This window comes from Primulina huaijiensis, chromosome 9 (assembly GCF_012295235.1).
Source record: "Primulina huaijiensis isolate GDHJ02 chromosome 9, ASM1229523v2, whole genome shotgun sequence".
Classification (NCBI taxonomy): Eukaryota; Viridiplantae; Streptophyta; class Magnoliopsida; order Lamiales; family Gesneriaceae; genus Primulina; species Primulina huaijiensis.
Window position 1 is genome coordinate 21,597,382 of NC_133314.1, and position 18,327 is coordinate 21,615,708.

At 34.0% G+C, this 18,327-nt stretch overlaps 2 protein-coding genes across 6 annotated transcripts; both read left to right on the forward strand.

The window, feature by feature from the left end:
- The first annotated feature begins 8,394 nt into the window (after window positions 1-8,394).
- On the forward strand, window positions 8,395-13,342 carry LOC140983750 (uncharacterized). The gene is made up of 11 exons (XM_073450874.1): window positions 8,395-8,469; window positions 9,179-9,977; window positions 10,415-10,443; window positions 11,012-11,078; window positions 11,272-11,329; window positions 12,324-12,416; window positions 12,523-12,637; window positions 12,712-12,759; window positions 12,847-12,892; window positions 12,979-13,049; window positions 13,117-13,342. The coding sequence occupies exons 2-11, from the start codon at window positions 9,204-9,206 to the stop codon at window positions 13,151-13,153; spliced, it is 1,338 nt and encodes a 445-aa protein (XP_073306975.1). The 5' UTR covers window positions 8,395-8,469; window positions 9,179-9,203; the 3' UTR covers window positions 13,154-13,342.
- Window positions 13,343-15,120: 1,778 nt separating this feature from the next.
- LOC140983751 (uncharacterized) lies at window positions 15,121-18,059 on the forward strand. Of its 5 annotated transcripts, XM_073450879.1 has the most exons (8): window positions 15,124-15,411; window positions 15,530-15,642; window positions 16,329-16,407; window positions 16,488-16,516; window positions 16,628-16,721; window positions 16,853-16,942; window positions 17,032-17,224; window positions 17,410-18,059. In XM_073450879.1, exons 1-8 carry the CDS (start codon window positions 15,262-15,264, stop codon window positions 17,760-17,762), a joined length of 1,101 nt encoding a protein of 366 aa, XP_073306980.1. In that variant the 5' UTR covers window positions 15,124-15,261; the 3' UTR covers window positions 17,763-18,059. The 5 variants fall into 5 exon arrangements, with proteins under 5 accessions (XP_073306977.1, XP_073306976.1, XP_073306978.1 ...); XM_073450877.1 differs by having other exon boundaries at window positions 15,123-15,411; window positions 16,488-16,721; XM_073450878.1 differs by having other exon boundaries at window positions 15,123-15,411; window positions 15,530-15,625; window positions 16,329-16,516.
- Window positions 18,060-18,327: the final 268 nt, after the last annotated feature.

Below are 18,327 nucleotides of genomic sequence, written 5' to 3' on the forward strand. Positions count from 1 at the left end.
AAAGTATTTTGTAGTCGCGTCACCACTTAAATTAGTACATGGATCGTTTCTAGATTGACACACAAAGGAAGATTAATGGAATTAACTCTTCGAATCAAATTAAAAAGTATTATTTAATTTGCCTATAAAAGTCTAATTAATATCTTGCCAAAATAAGCGTCATTTATTTATAGAATAGATATAAGTTCTCTCCGTTGAAAACAGATAAACGTGACCCAAAGTATCTATGCCATATATATATATATATATTGTCTTAAGAAGGCTTAAGAAACTTTTGACATGCCAATTAAATTAACTATTATTTGTTGATGTCAAACAATCAACATTATTATTTAATATTGAATTTTCATCGTCTTTATTTACACACACACACACACAAACATGTATTAATGCGATTAACGTAGAATTAATGTATCGTACAACATCGATCACTTACCCTACAAAAGTTTGGCGGCTGTAACTGTCAACAGGGAACATGCATATGGTAAAGTTTAGTATTAGATAGCTGCAAATATAACTTCATGCAGGAAAAATTTAATTACAGGCTAAGCTCATATGACTCCCTCTATAAATATATTATTACTTTTTATACTGATTCTGTTTTGATCATATATAACGCACAGATAAGATATAAAAATGTACTCTAAAAATTTTCACAGGCATAAATACAAATGTATGTATACTGAGATGTGAGAGTCTGTGAATATTTCAAATAAATCTTCAAACGAATCTTTATTCTACGATATGAGCGTAAACTTTTCTTAATCATACACTGCAGGCATCTACTCGTACAAAGAAAGTTTGTTTTCCATCGTCTCCTACAGTTTGATCACATATATAGTAACCACTGATTTAGGCAATCGGATTTGACTTCTAATTGTTAGAATGTGGTATCGATGGTTCTAAGAGAGATTTGTTGCTAGCAAATTTAATTTAATATATTAAAAGTAACAATAAAATAACGAGGACAGAAACAATTGATAATTTGACGGATATGGATTAAAAATTTTAGACAATATTGTATCGAAGAACTTGATTAATCTATGAATGATAACGATGATTGAAAAATGATTCAAACTCCCATATTGAGAAGGAATTGAAAGGAGAAGTTAATGTTAATATTGTTGCATATAATTAATACAAAAATATGAATCAAGAGAGTTTGTTTCTCTTAAGTGATCATGATGATTTAGGAACTTAAATACAATTGGTAAAAATATTAAAGACTTCTTACTTGAAAATTGAAAAAATTTTGACATTATGTTTTGAACAATCTTAATTAATGGAAAAACAGTCGCATGTTATTTAAGATGTAAGTCTAATTTTTTATGCTCAAGTCAGGTCGTAAAAATTCCAGGCACAACACTGTATACACGTACATATGTGTATTTCAGATGTTATGAACACACGTATCGTTTAGACATCAATTTATGATCATCTGGCTAGCCAATATATATGTTACTAATTATTACATAAAGAGTAAAGTAACAAAAGAAAACACAAAAAAAGTTAAGAATTCTGTATTTGGTGGGACAAATAAGTTACCCAACTGTTGATAATTTTTATGCTTAATGAATGAAAATTAAGCAAATCAATCAATATGTTTGATTGGAAAAATTCGAAACGAAGAACGAAGCTTAATGAACGAATATTAAGTTTGGTGGTTCTGAATTAAACTCGGAACGAGTTCATCGAATGTTGAAAGAACTTCAAACGAGTAGTCGGAACATGTAAGGGACGGAAACCAGAAAAAAAAAAATCAGAACAGTAGCAAGCGTGCCTACACGCACGGTTCTACGCACAGGCGTGCGCGCCTGCCTGTGCGCGGGATTACGTGCAAGCGCGCACGCCTGCTGAGAGCGCTCGGCAGCACGCGCACGCACGGAGCGCCCAACCGCCTCCCCTTCGGTTTTTTTGTGTCCCTTCGGATTTTTCTGGTATTTTTTCATTTCTTTGGTATTGTTTGATGCTTGTGGTCAGTTACAATAGCCAAGGGACACCCCTATGAATGAAAGATCATGTCTTTTCACATGAAAAACATTAAATGATTGATTTATTGGGAAAAAAAATTCTACAAGTTTGAAAAACATTTGCATATATTACATTCATTTCCTTGTTATAGAACTTGAATATTTGAGTGATCATTATCCAAGAGTTGTAGTTGTATCTTAGGAAAAGATTGCCACAAACATCTAACACATTGTGAGGGGCAAATTATTCTTAAAAAGAAAGTGTTCAATACTTGTCTCTGCAAACCATCCTCATTGTGTTCTTGTTTTTTCCTATCAAATTTGAACCCACATAAACATCACCTACAATTAGAGGATAGCATACAAATAAATGCAAAATCAGGCAAATTCACCGGCCGACCCTCGTGTTATGACATTTCGTTTATTTCCATTTCACCTGTGAACTCTCAAAGACAAAGGACAATAGAATGCGACGCATACCGACAACATTGTTGCAACAAATATGAGGACGATAATTGTGATTAATTGGGTCTACGTCCTGTTTTAATCATTTAACCATCTGGCCAACACCCGTAATGACAAAGAGAGAGACGTCAGTTCGAACCCACGTTACAAACAAAACTTTCCAACCCCCATTGTAATAATTAAATAATAATAATTTTAAACATTTGGAAAATTTCAAAATTTGAGAGATTAAAACAAATAGTTTTAGAATATTTTTTTTTATTATTTAAAAAAAAAATACGATTAAGAAATGAGTCCTTCGACTGAATCACCTCTTGCATCTGACTTAGTGCAGCAATTGATTATAATACACAATAATCGTCGGCTTTTTAAATATATACGAATAAATTTATAAACTGAATATTTAAGAATATCCAGGAGTTTCGAAATTAACACCCCAAGGAGCAATAAACATTAGCTAGGGACGTGCAATAAGACTTGCACATGATTCAGATGAAAATTTAGACACATATATTAATTACATAATTTTTTTATGAAGAAATTTCTTCCTCGCTCGAAATTAACTCAAAAAATTTAATTCGATATACTATATTTTATATAAGAACTTAAATTATCCTTTTATTAAACTTCTAAGACATTAATTTTTTATATTATGCCATATCTTAGATATATATTTTTATAAAAGAAATATGTTTGAGGATTTTGTTAGATGCATGCATTTAGTTTTACAAGATGTTGGAGTTGGACTAATAATATACTTTAACTATTCTAGATATATCATATATAATTTTATAATATGTTGGAATCGGACCAATATAATTTAAATTTAATTAATTATTCTTAATGTATCGTATATTTTTTAGACTAAATAGCCGGCAATTTTACTTCATTATTATTTTAAACGAACGACTACACACTTATCATTTTTCCGACGACCGGATAATTTGTACGAAATTAGGTGTAATTATTTTTATATATAGATGCATATGACGTGGAATTGGATGACACGTCATTTTAACACGTGTGGCTTGCGTAGATTGTTTCGCAACGTGCACTTTTCCACCCAAGCGCTGCTGCATGCAGTCGGTGTGCGTTCAGACGACGTTACTTGAAATGCTTGCTGATTATTATTGAAACTGAAATTCCAAAAATATTATTTCCAAAATAAAAAATTATTCTATACCTTGGATTTAAAGAAAAATAAGTTTTGCAAAAGATTTGAACCATTTCAAAATGTGATGTAATAATAATACAAAAGATGGTACTTGTGAGAGGACATTTTCAACATCACCGGCTCATAATTAGAAAACCTCTGCCGGTTAAGAATGCAATGAATTGTGCCAATATGTTGTGAATGAGTGATTTGAATAACTAGAAGTCACAATGGTGTTTGTGAAAACTTATAGTTTGTTTACACGTTAATACAAGCTCCAGGTAGGAGCTTGCATCCACACGTATACACAAAAATGATAGACCATTTGAAACTTTCTTACCTCATATGAGAATATTTTGTCAGGAAATAATGAGGAGTATCTAGCCACAATCAGAGGAATTAAAGCATATATTAAAGCTGGCACAGATATAAATCAGAATCAATAAAGTAATCCGGCAGATAACTTATTGCCATACATATTGAATTTTGCAGGCTATATGTAGCTATTAAAATCTCATTTCAAGTAAAAGAAAATACAGAAAACACGGAGTAAACCTGCAATCATTGGCATCATGAACAGCTGAAGGAAAATAGGAATCAAGAAGCCGTGGGGCATTAATTACAGCCTGCAAAGCAGCAGCCATTGCAGGAGAGGTCCAATGATGTTCCTAAAACATCACATTGGCAAAGAAACATTAGATATCCAGGCAAACTATGACCAAAGAAATTCCGACTCATTGGTAGAACAACAGAACTCGTTTGCAGGAGAGGTCCAATGACTATCAATAAGCAAAATCTCTAGAAACTAATAGCTTAATCCTTCACTAGAAAGGATCATGATTACTTCAATGGAGAAAAATAAACTAAACTGTTTGGCAAGTTAGAGAAACAGGAGACCATTTGCGCAAACAAATCATAAGAAAAGTTACAGTCACATACTCTCACAATAAATAAAATGAAAAAAAGGTGTGTGAAACATTAGTTGGCCAAAACATTGGCCTCTAACTTGCAATAGCACAATCATGGAAAAAAAAAGGTGGTTATCAGATTAGATGTTGCCGACCAAAATTGAAGTAACAAACCAGAGGAAAAGCTATAATGGTCCACCGTCTAATTATGATACACCAAATACTTTCATCCTTTGGTTATCCTACATGTTACACAGAAGTACCATACAGAAAGGCCATCATTATCATCCTTGAGGAGATCAAGAAAGATATGGTCAACAGTCATATTAGTGCTATCTTCAGATTCAGAATCTGCGCCTACATCTCCATTGGTTGAACCTGTATATTGCTTCATCCATGAGTGCGAGCAACATCTGTATTCAAACAAGGGTTATTAACATTGAACAGAAATATAACTGGCATATTTTCTAGTTCTGTCCAGACCTCAGGTGCAGCGCTTTTTTGAATTGAAGCTATGCTGCTTGCAACAAATGACCCAGAACTTCGTTCAACCTTTTCCAGTGCCACAACCAGTACTAGTCAAGACATATAGAAAGATGTCACAGTGTAGAATGATGAGCAAGAAATTTACAGCAAACAGATCTTTCAATCGAAACAATGGTTGTGCTGTTCCTGCATACTTGACAAATGCTTGCAAAATTGTGAGTGCAAATAAGAACCTGTATATCTAACAGATACCTAATCATGTAAGGCAAAAAGGCTAGAATAAAGAAAATTACTTAATTCTACTTTTGCTTCACCAACTCAGCTTAAACAGTGTAAAAGAACGACAAAGATAAATTATGTACATAACTCCCCGATGAAATTGTAGCTTAGCACTTGAAGTATAAACATTTTACCTTTAAACTTAATAGGAACAATAACATCTGAAAATAAATTATAAGATTTAAATAATAGCTTTTACAAGTTCAACTCAAATAGAGACTTTGAAAGCTATAATCTGAACACCAATGAACCACATGTACTGCATAAGATAAACCCTTTTGCTCCAGAGTGATAATGAATGCAAGCCAGAGATCATAGTTGTCGCAAAATCTAGATAATCGAACTCACTAGATAAGTCAATAAGTGATTGGAAAAGGAGAAAGAAGGATCCAGGTGAGATGAATCCACCGAAAACTCTTATGAATAATTCTTCTAATTCGCATAAGAGAGAAAAAGATTTAGAGCTGAAAGACCATTTGACTACAAACAAACGACAAGCTCAGTGGTGACAGAAAATGCATTTATTTGGGTGATATTTCACCAGTAATCATCATTCACCAACTTGAATTTTGGTGGATAACAAAGAAGAATGTTCGATGGAGACTTATCTCCATTCCATGCAATCAACTTCAGCATTAATGGGAAAAACTGCATGTTAACAAAATAACTTAATTGACCATATCATGCTGTGAGAAATTAAAAGAGGAAAATAGTGAATTAATTACTATTCTTTCAGTTATTTATTATGTCATTGCTAACACAAATCTAGAAAGTCATTCACTTATCAACACAAAAAAAAAAATACTACACTTACAATTCTTTCAGTTAGTTATTACTTTGTTGCTAATATAAATCTTGAAAGTCATTCTATTACAAGAGGGTCTGCAAATTCACTACAAGAATAATCCAAAATAGACGTGTATGACGACCATCAAATTGATAGATCCAGGTCCATTGGACTGGATATAAGAAATCACTTATTAAATAACATGACATTAACAAATGCATTGTGGATAACAGATATAACTGAGTTGGCAATAACTCTGATTCCATATACCACAAAAAGTAAAAAAACTAAAACCAAGAAAGAACGTAGAAACACATTGTTATTTTAGAAGATTTTGAAATTCACCAGTCTCGGTTGCTTGGTAATTTCAAAAGTTAGTAAAGAAAATGACCGCTGTCAGTTCAAAGCGTTGCTGCATACTATCACAAATTCATGAAGTTAGATACAGATTCCGATGACAAAAAAACTGGGGTCATCTAATTTATCAGGAACTCAAGCATGAACAAACAACGTATATTTATCAACATGACAATAGGGGGCATCCAAAACTAACTTTAGGTAAATCTAAATGTGACTCGAACCAACAGCAGATAAAATGAGGATTAGCAAACCAGGAGGTCGAATTCAGTTAATCTCATGTTTACCAAAATTAATTTTTTCACTCTTTCAGTTTACTTTTGCACTGGATATCCATTCAATATATCACACAGCTCATATAGTATGAGTATAGGACATATGCATAAGCAATATCCCTACATTTTTATATTTATTTTGCCAAGAGAAGAATGTGAATTTTCCCTCACCGGCTCAAACATGAGCGGGAAAATGTTCTAAGGCAAGGATCAGCATCGTGTAAAATGACATCCCCAAAATCAAGGAAAAATTGAAGAATGGCCTAAAAGACAAAAGATGACAGCCTAGAGTATGAGCAAACAATTCCGATTAAACGAATCAGATTCATCATCAAATGGGAAGAACAGCAGTACTTATTTCACAACAAAACAATGATCGATATCAATTTTCTACAATTCTAGAAGTCAGAAGACATAACATTGTGCTTTGTTAATAATTCGAATCTCATTTGTTTCTCTACTGGAAGATGGAGTGAAAGGTAACTGAAGTAGTTTATTTCTCAGTTACATATGTTTTTCCCCCAAAATTGCACCTTTCACGCAAATATTCCCAGAAAATTCACTATTTAGATTATCCAGTTGATCTCACTCTTACAAAGTTCATGTAACATTTTGATCTACGCAATCCAAACAAATTTCAATTAATCCACAGAAAACGTGCACTCAGAAAGCGTATATACCTATTTATCCAAAAAGGAAGGAAACTCAACGGAATTAAGGATTAAAAGATCGGAAGCCGGGTCGGTGGCGTAGTTGAAATCTCTGGCACTCGACGATAATGATCGAAGATGAAATTCCCATTCCCTATCTCTCTCTTCCATTGTTAGATTCCTCATTTCTCTCTCAAAGAATCACCACTGCTCCGTGTCTATCAATCAAGGATTGCTAATCCATTCTACTGTACTTCGAACTACCAAATTTCAAGTGCATTCTCACTGAGAGAGCCGTTCTTCTACCTCGTCATATTTTGTTATATCTATTACACGCGTGTAAAAATCAACTCTCATTTGTACTAAAATAAATTAAATGTGTTTTTATCATATGACTATTATTTATTTATTTGTTAGTTTATTCACATCCGAGGATTAAAATACATATTGCATATATGGATTTGGACAATCCTCCCCTTGAGCTAGTTTTTAGGGTTGAGTTAGATCCAAATTCTAATCTTAATATGATATCAGAGCTCAAGTTCCACCGTTATGTGTTGTATCACCCGTTCTGCCCATAGTTGGGTCATTTGCAAACTTCACGCTCCACATGTTCATTCCTGGGCGTGAAAGAGTGTGTTAATTGTCCCACATCGGATGGATAAAATACCTGTGACTTGCATATATGTGCTTCGACAATCCTCTCCCTTGAACTAGCTTTTTGGGTTGAGTTAGGTCCAAGTTTCAATCTTAATATTATTTATTAGATTTATAAATTTATAAATTATATATAAATTAGAGGTTATTTGATCCAATATTGATCTATAAATGTTTATTACTTCAAGTCAAAGTTAATTTAAGGTCATTTTTTTAAATTGTCCCTGATATTTTGCTTATATTATTAATGCATTCCTTAAAAAAGAAAAAGAAAAAGAAAAAAAGTAAAAATACAAACTTCGTGGCTACGCGGTGAGCCCAAAATTTTCGACAGTGTTAATATAGCCCAGTTATCGGATAGTCCGGCCCACTGCCAGCACACAAGGTAAGCTGTCTAAACTCGACCACGTCGGTTTCCACTATCGCAATCTTTCCTCGGGGAAGCTACGCAGTGCCCTGCTCCTAAAAGCCTAAGCCTTAAGGTTAGTCCCCTTCAATGGCTGCCTCCATTGTTTAATTCAAAGTTTGGAATTTCAGAAAAGAGAGATTCCATGTACTTGGATTCAAAAGTTCAGTTGGTGATATGATAGAGATTGCGGAAGATTATTTGAGATGGCTTTTTTTTAAGGAGGATCTGAAGAAAAGAAGGGATTTCTGAATTTGTGAAGTGGTGTAATATTGATTTGCGTGGTAATGTTTGGTGGGTAGAGCGCAGAACAAATTAATGCCGTGAATTAAGTCTCCCCGCTTGCGCTTTATTAAAGATTTCTGGATTCCCTCCTTTACACTTCTCACTCTCTCTGCATCTTTTTCTTGGTTATGGTCGTGAAATTGGACTGGTTGTTAACAGAGCTTAAAATTTTGAACTTCAGTATCCAGTGAAGTTCTAAAGAAGCTGGTGGTATGCAATGGTTATGGATGGAATTTGATTGTTGTTGGAATAAACGACAACTGGATTAAAACTTCAACTTGCTTGGCTATTATATATCTCAATTTTAGGTAGCCAAACACAGCATTCGATGAAAGCGATAAGTTTAACTCAAAGGACGTAATAATTTTCAAACTGTGTTAATCAAGCATAGCTAGCAAATAAATCACAGTATAATCAGAATCCCTGTTCAGATACATTCTTGCTTTGATACTTAATAGTTTGTGTTTTGACACGAATTGATTTCTGTCTGTGTGTATAAGGGCATTGATGAGTTAGACATCTCCCATGGGGCGAAGCAATTCGGAAGCTCTAGTCAAGGGCCAAGGATCTCCTTTAAGGAAGACCATCTCCCGAAGGGAAAGATCTCCTGCCCAGCATAGGAGTTCAAAAGCTGAAAGTGCATCAGGGCATAAGAGGTCACCAAAACATCCAAGGTCAAGGTCCCCTGTTTATCATTCACCAGCGAGAAAGAAGCCCTCTACCCTCCACAAACCTCCAAAGCATAGAACATCACCATCTAACACATCTCATTCTCCAGTTCGACAAAAGCCATCAAGTCGAACTAGGTCCCCAAAACCTGCCCCTTTGAGGTCTCCCACCCCTCTTTCCCCCATTAAAGAGAAGCCTTCATCACGAACCAGATCCTCGAAACAAGGAAAGCCAAGGTCTTCAGTGTCTCGATCTCCCGAGAAAGTAAATATGTTAAATTTAGCCAAATCCCCTGTAAGTCGCAGATCAAATTCCCCAGTTGCCCGCTCTCCTTCACCACGTAGTAAAAGGTTGAAGATAGGTAAAGCTGAACGAGATGTTGAAAAAGGGGGTGAAAAAGAAAATGACAAAGACTATGGTAGAAACGGCGACAGGGCCACACATAAGGAAAGGGATTATGACAGGGCATTGCCAATCCAGAGATCCGATAAAAGGCAAGGAAGGGATGCAATTGACAATGGTTCTTCTAAATCGAGACGCAGACGCTCAGGTTCACCAACTGATAGTCGCCATAGAGGTCAACATAGATCAAGATCACCTCCAGCTACAGATGAAAGAGCACACGACGAGGTATCTGATGATACCTACTAACTACGTCCAAGTTTCATTTTTAGAATTAGATATGCATGTTGATGAATTAATTTTTTTCTTGATTTGAAAAGCAGCAAGGTGCACACATTGGTAATACCTAGCATTCTTTTCCAGTCAAATTACTTATCTGTGCGAAGATTTTATATCATTCTCTTTAGCTCTGATGCTGATATTATAACCTCATTTTCACAATTTAATCTACTCTTTTATCTCTACAATTTTGTTTTTGTTCATGAATATACTTGCTGATCTGTTAATATCATTGGAGAGGTATTTGATTCAATTATTTTTTTTAAAAAAAGAAATCTTTGGTCTCGATGTTTCTGAAAATTCTCAAAATAAGTGTTAGTTGTACTTGTATTGTTTTTTGACATAATGGGAAGAATGTCATCTGATCATTTTTTATATTTCTGCAGAGGGCATACCCAAGAACTGCTGAACAGAGGTGAGCCACCTATTTAAAATCACTATTTAATATTGCATTTCAAGATGCATCTTTTAGCTGTCATCAATTATTCGTATACATAGATAAGATAACAAGTAGATCGGGTGCTTTTGAGGAATGCAAGTTAATATGTGGATTTAGTTTGGCATCGGTGATCTTTTATGACGACCGACGTTCATGCTTCAAAAAATGTCATTTTTATTTTAGTTATGATATAATTATGATATTTGCGAATCTGGCTTTTATCAGTTTTATTTTTGAAGTCATCGTTGTACAAATAAAGTACTGCATAAGAATTTTGAAACTATATTATAAAAATCCAGCGATTTATGTGGGCCTCATATTGTCTCTTAATTCTGGTTTCTGGTTCTTGTGAGATTGGCTTGGATAGACATTGCAATCGTTGAAGTCCATTACATTTTCATTTTTCGTCTTTTTAGATCTATTGTTTTCTCATTTTGTAAGAGAGAGGTTAGATTCCAGGGGATTTGTTTCTCTGGTGAGTGGTAAGCTGCTTCATGGCTTTAGCTTTTGCATCCTTTTACACTGTTATTTCTTGCGCAAGCAGGAACGGTGACAATGATTCATTAGCTAAAATGAAGGCCGCTGAAGATACACTGGAAGCCAAAGAGAAGGTATCTTTTCGATTAGACACAGTTATTTCATTCACTGTCGCCTAAGCCAGTTTTTATCTGTTCTTTTCTTTCTTACTTTTTCTTAAAGATTGAGCTGGAGTTGATTCTCCTACATATTTAGTTTATTAAAATTATGAGCATCCGTGACTTTGTGCTTAAATTTATTCACTTATGAGTTGAATTACATTTGCAGCAAAAGCCTTCATTTGAGCTGTCTGGAAAGCTTGCCGCTGAAACTAATCGATTCAGAGGTAATTATTTGATTGCCTTTCCGGTCGAGTTAAAAGTTGCATCTAAACATAATGCTCTTTTGTATTCCACTTCTGATTGTGGTCAAAGTAGGAAAGATTTTGAACCTATTGAGAGAATTGCAAAAAATTGATGATTTTCTTCATCGTGCTTGAGTTTGTCTGTATTGGCTTTTACTATGCTCCTCAATTTTTGGTATCTTCTAAAGATCTTTAGGCTCTCTGTCACATTGGTTAACCATCTATAATTTAAAATATTGTTTTGCTTTTCTTCAAGTTGCAAAAAGTTGTTGACAAAGCAGTTTTAAAGCAAATCTATCTCATTTTATAGGTATTGCTCAACAAGCCCTCATAGATGTTTCTATTGCTTTCTATTTTGTATTTACTCTTACGTCTCCTTTCCTCTCATATTTATCACAGACAAGCTAGGTACAAAATAAAAATTAACTCTCAGGTAGAGAATTTTCGAAGTTGCTGCATCTACTTCTTTTGTGGTGAACTTTTTGATAGAATTGTCTGCTTCGTTTGATAGTATTGATTAGTTGGTTGGTGCAGAAGTGAGCATGTGATGAAGGGAAGTTGATTGAACGGTTGTTATCCTCTTTCTTTGCTTTGATAGATTACTTTAAACATCTGCACAGCACTGTTGCTCTTCATTTGCTTATAAGCCATGAAATTTCTTGTCAAGCGAGCATATGAGCTGCCATTCATGCAACTTTTTTCCAGCATGTGATTGCATGATATCGGTGATCAAATTAGGATGAAAGTTCGGAGTTCTTTGAGTTCATTTATATTATTATAACCTTAAAATTGTAAAAATATGCTGCTATGGGATAAAATAGAAACGATTGTTTTGGATGGAATTCCCGTCCCGGTTGTATAATCTCTCCTTACTCTGTCCGATAATTAATGATGGAAGTACACAATTCTGATCTTGTCCAAGGTAAATCTAGCACTTATGTTATTACTAGTCTAACACACATTAGGGCCGTGTCAGGTATAACACTGTTGTTCAACGAGGCACCAGATGCTCGAAAACCTGACGTTAGGTGGCGATTGTATGTGTTCAAGGGCGGTGAAGTACTTAATGGTAAATATTTGTCTGGCATGTGATTTAACTATATGCATTTATTTCTTCCTTTCAACTTCAGACTAATGTGATTTAGTTCGTACCATCCACGACTTTTGATGTCCAGAACCCCTTTATGTTCATCGGCAAAGCTGCTATCTCTTTGGTAGAGAGAGGAGGATTGCAGATATACCTACCGACCATCCATCCTGCAGCAAGCAACATGCTGTTCTTCAGTATCGGTAAAATCATAATTCAAACTTGTTATTTTCCTACAATCTTATTGCACAAATAAAAGTGTTTCATATTTTTGCAGGCAAGTGGAGCAGGAGAACCCAGATGGTACCATGTCTAGGAAAGTCAGGTAGTATTATGGATTTTCCGCTTGATTTCTTTTCAGCCGTTTGAAGTCTTTCCAGTAATTTTTGATGTATTCGTGTAAATGACTCAGGCCTTATGTAATGGATCTTGGGAGCACGAATGGAACCTTCATTAACGTGAGCGATTCATCCCGATAACCCACGAATATTTTCTTCTCACAAATTGCTTCGGACAGTTAATTCACTTTAGACATCGGTCGCAGGATAATCAAATAGAACCTCAACGATACTATGAACTATTCGAAAAAGATACTCTGAAGTTTGGGAACAGCAGGTAAGCAACAATGTATATAGATTGTTGTGATTTTCCCAGACTGTTTACTAGATGTTCGGTTTTGTAGCCGTGAATATGTTCTACTACACGAGAACTCGGCCTGATGATACTTCGCATGTCCCTTGTCTGTTGGAGACTATGGAACAATATTGTACCAGAAGTCACCATTTCGATTTAACATTCTGAAGCCTACTACTTCGTGTATGATTTGTATTTTCCAAAGCTGGTCTCTTTTGAGCTCTGCATTATTTATCTTGTAAATTTTGTGAAATTGACTTTACTTTTACTTTCTATTTAAAGATTGCGTTTTGAAGTATAAAATAGGATCAATTCTTTTATGCGTATTTCCGAGGCTACTGCTTGAAAGTAACTATATTTATCATATAACCAATTATCTAATTAATTATTAATTCCCCAAAAAATGATTTAAAATTGAAATTGTGCGAAATATCATAAACTACCAAGTTTTTTGTGTGTATAAATAATTCAAATTATTATTTTTGTGTAATTAATGTTCAACTTGTTTTAGTTTTCCTTTGATAAAGAATTGATGCTTATTTTAACAATATTTTGTAGCTTAGTTATTTGATATTTAAATTTTTTAATTATATCCTCTATTTGATTATTATTAGTTAAATTAATTTTAAAAAACAAAGGAGATTTATTATTATTATTATTATTATTAAGAAACTCATAAAGCCCTAACCAGTAACCCCACGCCCCGAATTTCCGTCTCCCGCCTCTGTTCCCAGCAACTCACGGGAGAACACATCCACAAGTATAATGACCCTTGTTAAATATATTGACGATTAAATAGAGTGTTTAAAATATATATTAAAAAATATCGATTTATAAACAATATTAAAATATATATATAAATTTTAAAACACACTAGAGTTGAAATAAAACAAACCGTGTCAATTTTCGAACCCAGAATAAGAAAAGGTAAACTAACACATATAACATTGATTAAAATATATATTATAAAATAAAAATACTCATCCTCAAATTTTCTCGTAAGCCGTGCGTTTCTTCCCGTGGAGGCGTAGCTTCTGTTCTTTATCTCGTCACAATTTTCACCACCTTTGACTATCGACTGTAGCCGCATCGGTCGTCGAAAAATTCAAGTAAATATATGATTGGAAAGCTCTCGACATAAGCTTTACGTTGATACCACTTTTGATAGGAAAAATCGAGATTCTCGGAAACCCGCCGGTCTTTTCTCCGTTGAATCGTCGCGGGAGTTCGGAAATTGATTGAGGGCTTTTGTTCTTTGAGTAATAGGCTTCGTTTTGGTATGTATATTGAGGTATAAATTATGATTCCAGAAATAGTTTAAGGATTGCTCCATTTTTGGTTAAATTTGATATCAATAGTGATATTGGTTATATTTTTGGATGTAGGTACAAACTTTGAGTTGATTCGATGTATTGAACAAATTTCGGAATATTTAACAAGAGATTTTTTAAATTAGTGAGATGAATAAATCGAGTATCAACTAGTTCGATGCTTTAGAATTGTTAATTATAATTGCAGGAAATTATTATGCAAAAATTTGATATAGAGTACAAAGTATAGGAAATTAGAAAAGTTAGTCGCTTGAAAGAATATTTTGCGACGAATTAAAATAGAAATAATTGGTTTTAGACATTTTAATCGAATATTGAAATTTTAAGAATTTAAAATACCTAAATATTTGAAATAGATTTTTAGTGAATTTAAATTGTTGTTGAATTTTTATATGATAATAAGACCATTTACATTAATATGCAGGTGATTTGTCTGAGTTGACATTTCCAGGACTTGATTTAAGTTACTGGTAACTTAGTTGAGGTACATAGAGATCAGTTATTTTCACGATATCTGACAGAGACATCTGATGATCCTGTGTATGATTTATTTTTATTAGTTGATTTATGTGATATTATATGTTGACTCGCATATTATCAGTTGATAATTAATGTGTAAAATGAAATAAAATATTTCTTTTTTCACACACATTTTCTTTTAGTTAACACATCACTACTAAACGTATCATATTGAACTATCTCTTGTTAAGATCCATTTATATTTCGATATTTGTGGACTTAAACTCGACCATCTCAGCCCCATCTTCCCGATTGCTGCTCAGAATCATCGAAGCCTCTCAATTCCTCGAGTTCTTCTGTTTGAGAAATTTGGGCTTTTTTCTTGGGTGCCGGAGACAGATTGAATGCATATGGCTACAGATATTGAAACAGTTGAGCAGAGATTGAAGTCGTTTCTGGGTCAGATCCCAACGGAAAGAGGCATTCTTGAGAGAATTGTCTATAAACACAAAAACCAACATCGAAGATGCTCTTACTTTCAATATGTGCTGAAGGTTCTTTTTCGCTCCGAGTTTTGCGCTTCCTTGTGAATGTGACTTGGTTTGAAGTGGCGAGTTTTCTTTCTTTTGTGTTATTGTTTTGTGACGTATTTTGTTCTTTTTTAACGGGTAGGTTCGACGAGATTTGAACCTTCTGAAATCAGTGAACTTGGAGGAGATATTGGACGCCTCTTTCTTGGTGATCAACGGGAATAAACCACAGCAAAAGGTGCAGCTTTTGGAAAGGTCATATATTCATTTATTGCTGTTTTCTTCTATTTATTCTCAGTTTTTCTTATTTTCTAAACTACTTCCGTTGAATTCCTTATATGCACCAGTCTTACAAATGCTCATCCCCTTTGAGTTATATTATTTGTTGGCGACCCTTGTGGTTTTAAATATGTACTTGTGAATTCTTATGTTATTTTCACAGGCCATTTTTATGTCACTGGCAATTATCTATTACTGTTCTGCTTATAACTATTTTTATGTTTAATGTATCTTGTGAGTACTTAGCTAATCAATTTGAGCAGTGATTTATTAGTAGTTTGGGAGTTTGGAACGGGGTTGAATTACACAGTTTAAGTGATTGGGTCAGGATATTAGTTAAAGTTTTTAGTGAAGACACTATATTTGGTTAAGGCTTCTGTTGTGTTTCCCGCTCTTTTTTGTGAATTCTCGTCTTGGTGTATGAATATTTCACTAGATTAATATAGCTTTGGAAGGAGGACATTTTAAAACTTATTTATGATATACCTATTTCTTATCATATGCCAAGGAAAATAAACTAAACTACAACAAACTAGATTATTCATTTTCATCTGTTGGTAATGTAGTTAAAGTTTAATTACTAATTATTTGCATCTGTTGATCAATTTTGCTTGTGAAAGGAAATTCTTGTATAATATTTTTTGCTGTTTTTGCGGCTTCAGTTTGAAGAGGAGACGGTGCGACGGTGGCAAATACAATTTTTTGGAGAGGCTCTTGGGAGCTGCCCGCTTACTATCACAGGTTTTCCCTTCAAACTTTCAATTTCCTTTTATCTGACCAATGTACTCTTTAGTCGTAACGTAGACTATACATTATTGCAGATGGTTGAGCCCCTGTTAAGGGCAGCTATGTATCCTTTCATTTTGGTGTTTAGTTTAGCCTCTATCCTTATATGTAGTTGTGATGTGCATGAAATCAACCAAAATGTTCTTTGTCAATGTTTTCTCTTAACAATTCTAAGGGAGATATCTACACTGCTTGCTCAATCATTTTTTATGAAGTTATCCCTGACTACATTGGCCGTGCTTGCGCGCGTTCGAGTATTAGTTCAACAAGTAAGTATAACTGTGTATCTTACAGCACACACACCCAGACTTCACCGCCTTTAAGGATCTTTTTGTCATATTCATCGCTTTAATCATAGAAAAGTATTTTGGAACATTGTTTGCCTTGATTATGTACGCAGGTACTTGTTGATGCTGTTCTTGTCTATAATTGTGTTTCTTCTCTTTCTCAAAGGGAACATACTATAAAATTAAACCAAGAGGGATTTGAGGTTAGTCTGCTTTAGTTCATGCAAAAGAGCTCTCTCTCATGCAACACATTCATTTTGATTTCGAAAGTTGCTTTCGATACATGTAACAGCTATTTCGAGAATATTATCCTAGGAAGATGGAAGCTACCGTGACTTTAGACTGCATTTGGCAAATAGATAAGTATGTGTTAGTCGAGAGGACAGATGAAAGTGAATCAAAAAGTCAAGAGAAGGATGGCAAAGAAGATGTCTTCATACAGCCATCAAATATACAATACGATAATATTGAGGCTTTCCTTGGAGGTACGTCCTCTAAATCAATGTGATGTATTATATTAATACATTATTCAATGACGGGGTTACAGAAGTTTTCGTGGACCTTTAGTCTTCCTCTTTTCCTTTCCTCTTCTTTCTGTTGAATATCTTTCTTGTAGCTTAATGTATTTGGTGAGTTTGCATGATGTTATTGCCCTTTTTTATTCGTGTAGTAGATGAATCTGATCCCATAGATGTGGAGCTTGTTTCAGCAGAACCGATTGTTGGTGAAGAAAGTTCAGTAAACCATTTTGAAACGCTTGTTCAAAATGATTCACATAGTGCTGGATCATCGTGTTTGAATTTGGTTTCCCATAAATCTGAAACATGCGGTGAAAATTTGATGGAATATGATTCATTAACTGCTAGTAGCACGGCTCCTCTTGTTAAACCTGTGAAACATAAAAGCCCAACAAAGAAGAGTGTTGCATTTGTATCTGTTAATCCAAAAAGAACACCATTAACTGCAAATCAATCGAAGTTTCAGCTGAGAGGAACCGAGAAGAGTGGAGAAGATCACTGCTGAAATTCACAAGAATAGTCTTTCTGAGTAATAAAGGAGGTGAATATACATGAAATTGAAATTATATGAGATTTTGATACAAATTTAATTCTCAAGCATCATTAAGGGACATCATATTTTTGTAAATCTAATTTTTATTAGATTGATTAATTGGCTTTCGGTCATGTTAAATTCTGTTTTTTGTTCCTCGTGTCTTAAGATCCCTATTTTGTCAAAGGTGTGCGCTTCTGGGCTCAATCCATGTTACATTGGTATGTTGTACCTTTTTGTGATTTTATATAAGATTATCCATTGATGTTATTAGATTTCACAATATTTTTATTTAATTCAAAACATTGATGTTTTTACGACATATTTGCGTGCAAATGATATCAAGGTTGGTACCATATTTGGTGTGAAGTTTTGGATTTGCATGAAGATCTCAAATTTGGTGTACATGAGATCTCATATTCAAGATTCAAACCATTTGCTCAAAAAAGACTATTATTATTACAAAAAATTTTATAAGATGATTTTATGAGTCAATTTTTTATTTGAATCACTTATAAAAAAAACTTATTTTTTATAT

Bases quoted from the DNA above. Each gene is read 5' to 3' on its own strand.
- LOC140983750 (XM_073450874.1), top strand. From the start codon at position 9,204: ATGGGGCGAAGCAATTCGGAAGCTCTAGTCAAGGGCCAAGGATCTCCT. The intron at 10,444-11,011 runs GTGAGCCACCTA...TTGCGCAAGCAG, and splicing joins CCAAGAACTGCTGAACAGAG to GAACGGTGACAATGATTCAT. The intron at 12,893-12,978 runs GTGAGCGATTCA...CATCGGTCGCAG, and splicing joins CGAATGGAACCTTCATTAAC to GATAATCAAATAGAACCTCA.
- LOC140983751 (XM_073450875.1), top strand. From the start codon at position 15,262: ATGCATATGGCTACAGATATTGAAACAGTTGAGCAGAGATTGAAGTCG. The intron at 16,722-16,852 runs GTAAGTATAACT...TTATGTACGCAG, and splicing joins TTCGAGTATTAGTTCAACAA to GTACTTGTTGATGCTGTTCT. The intron at 16,943-17,031 runs GTTAGTCTGCTT...TACATGTAACAG, and splicing joins TAAACCAAGAGGGATTTGAG to CTATTTCGAGAATATTATCC.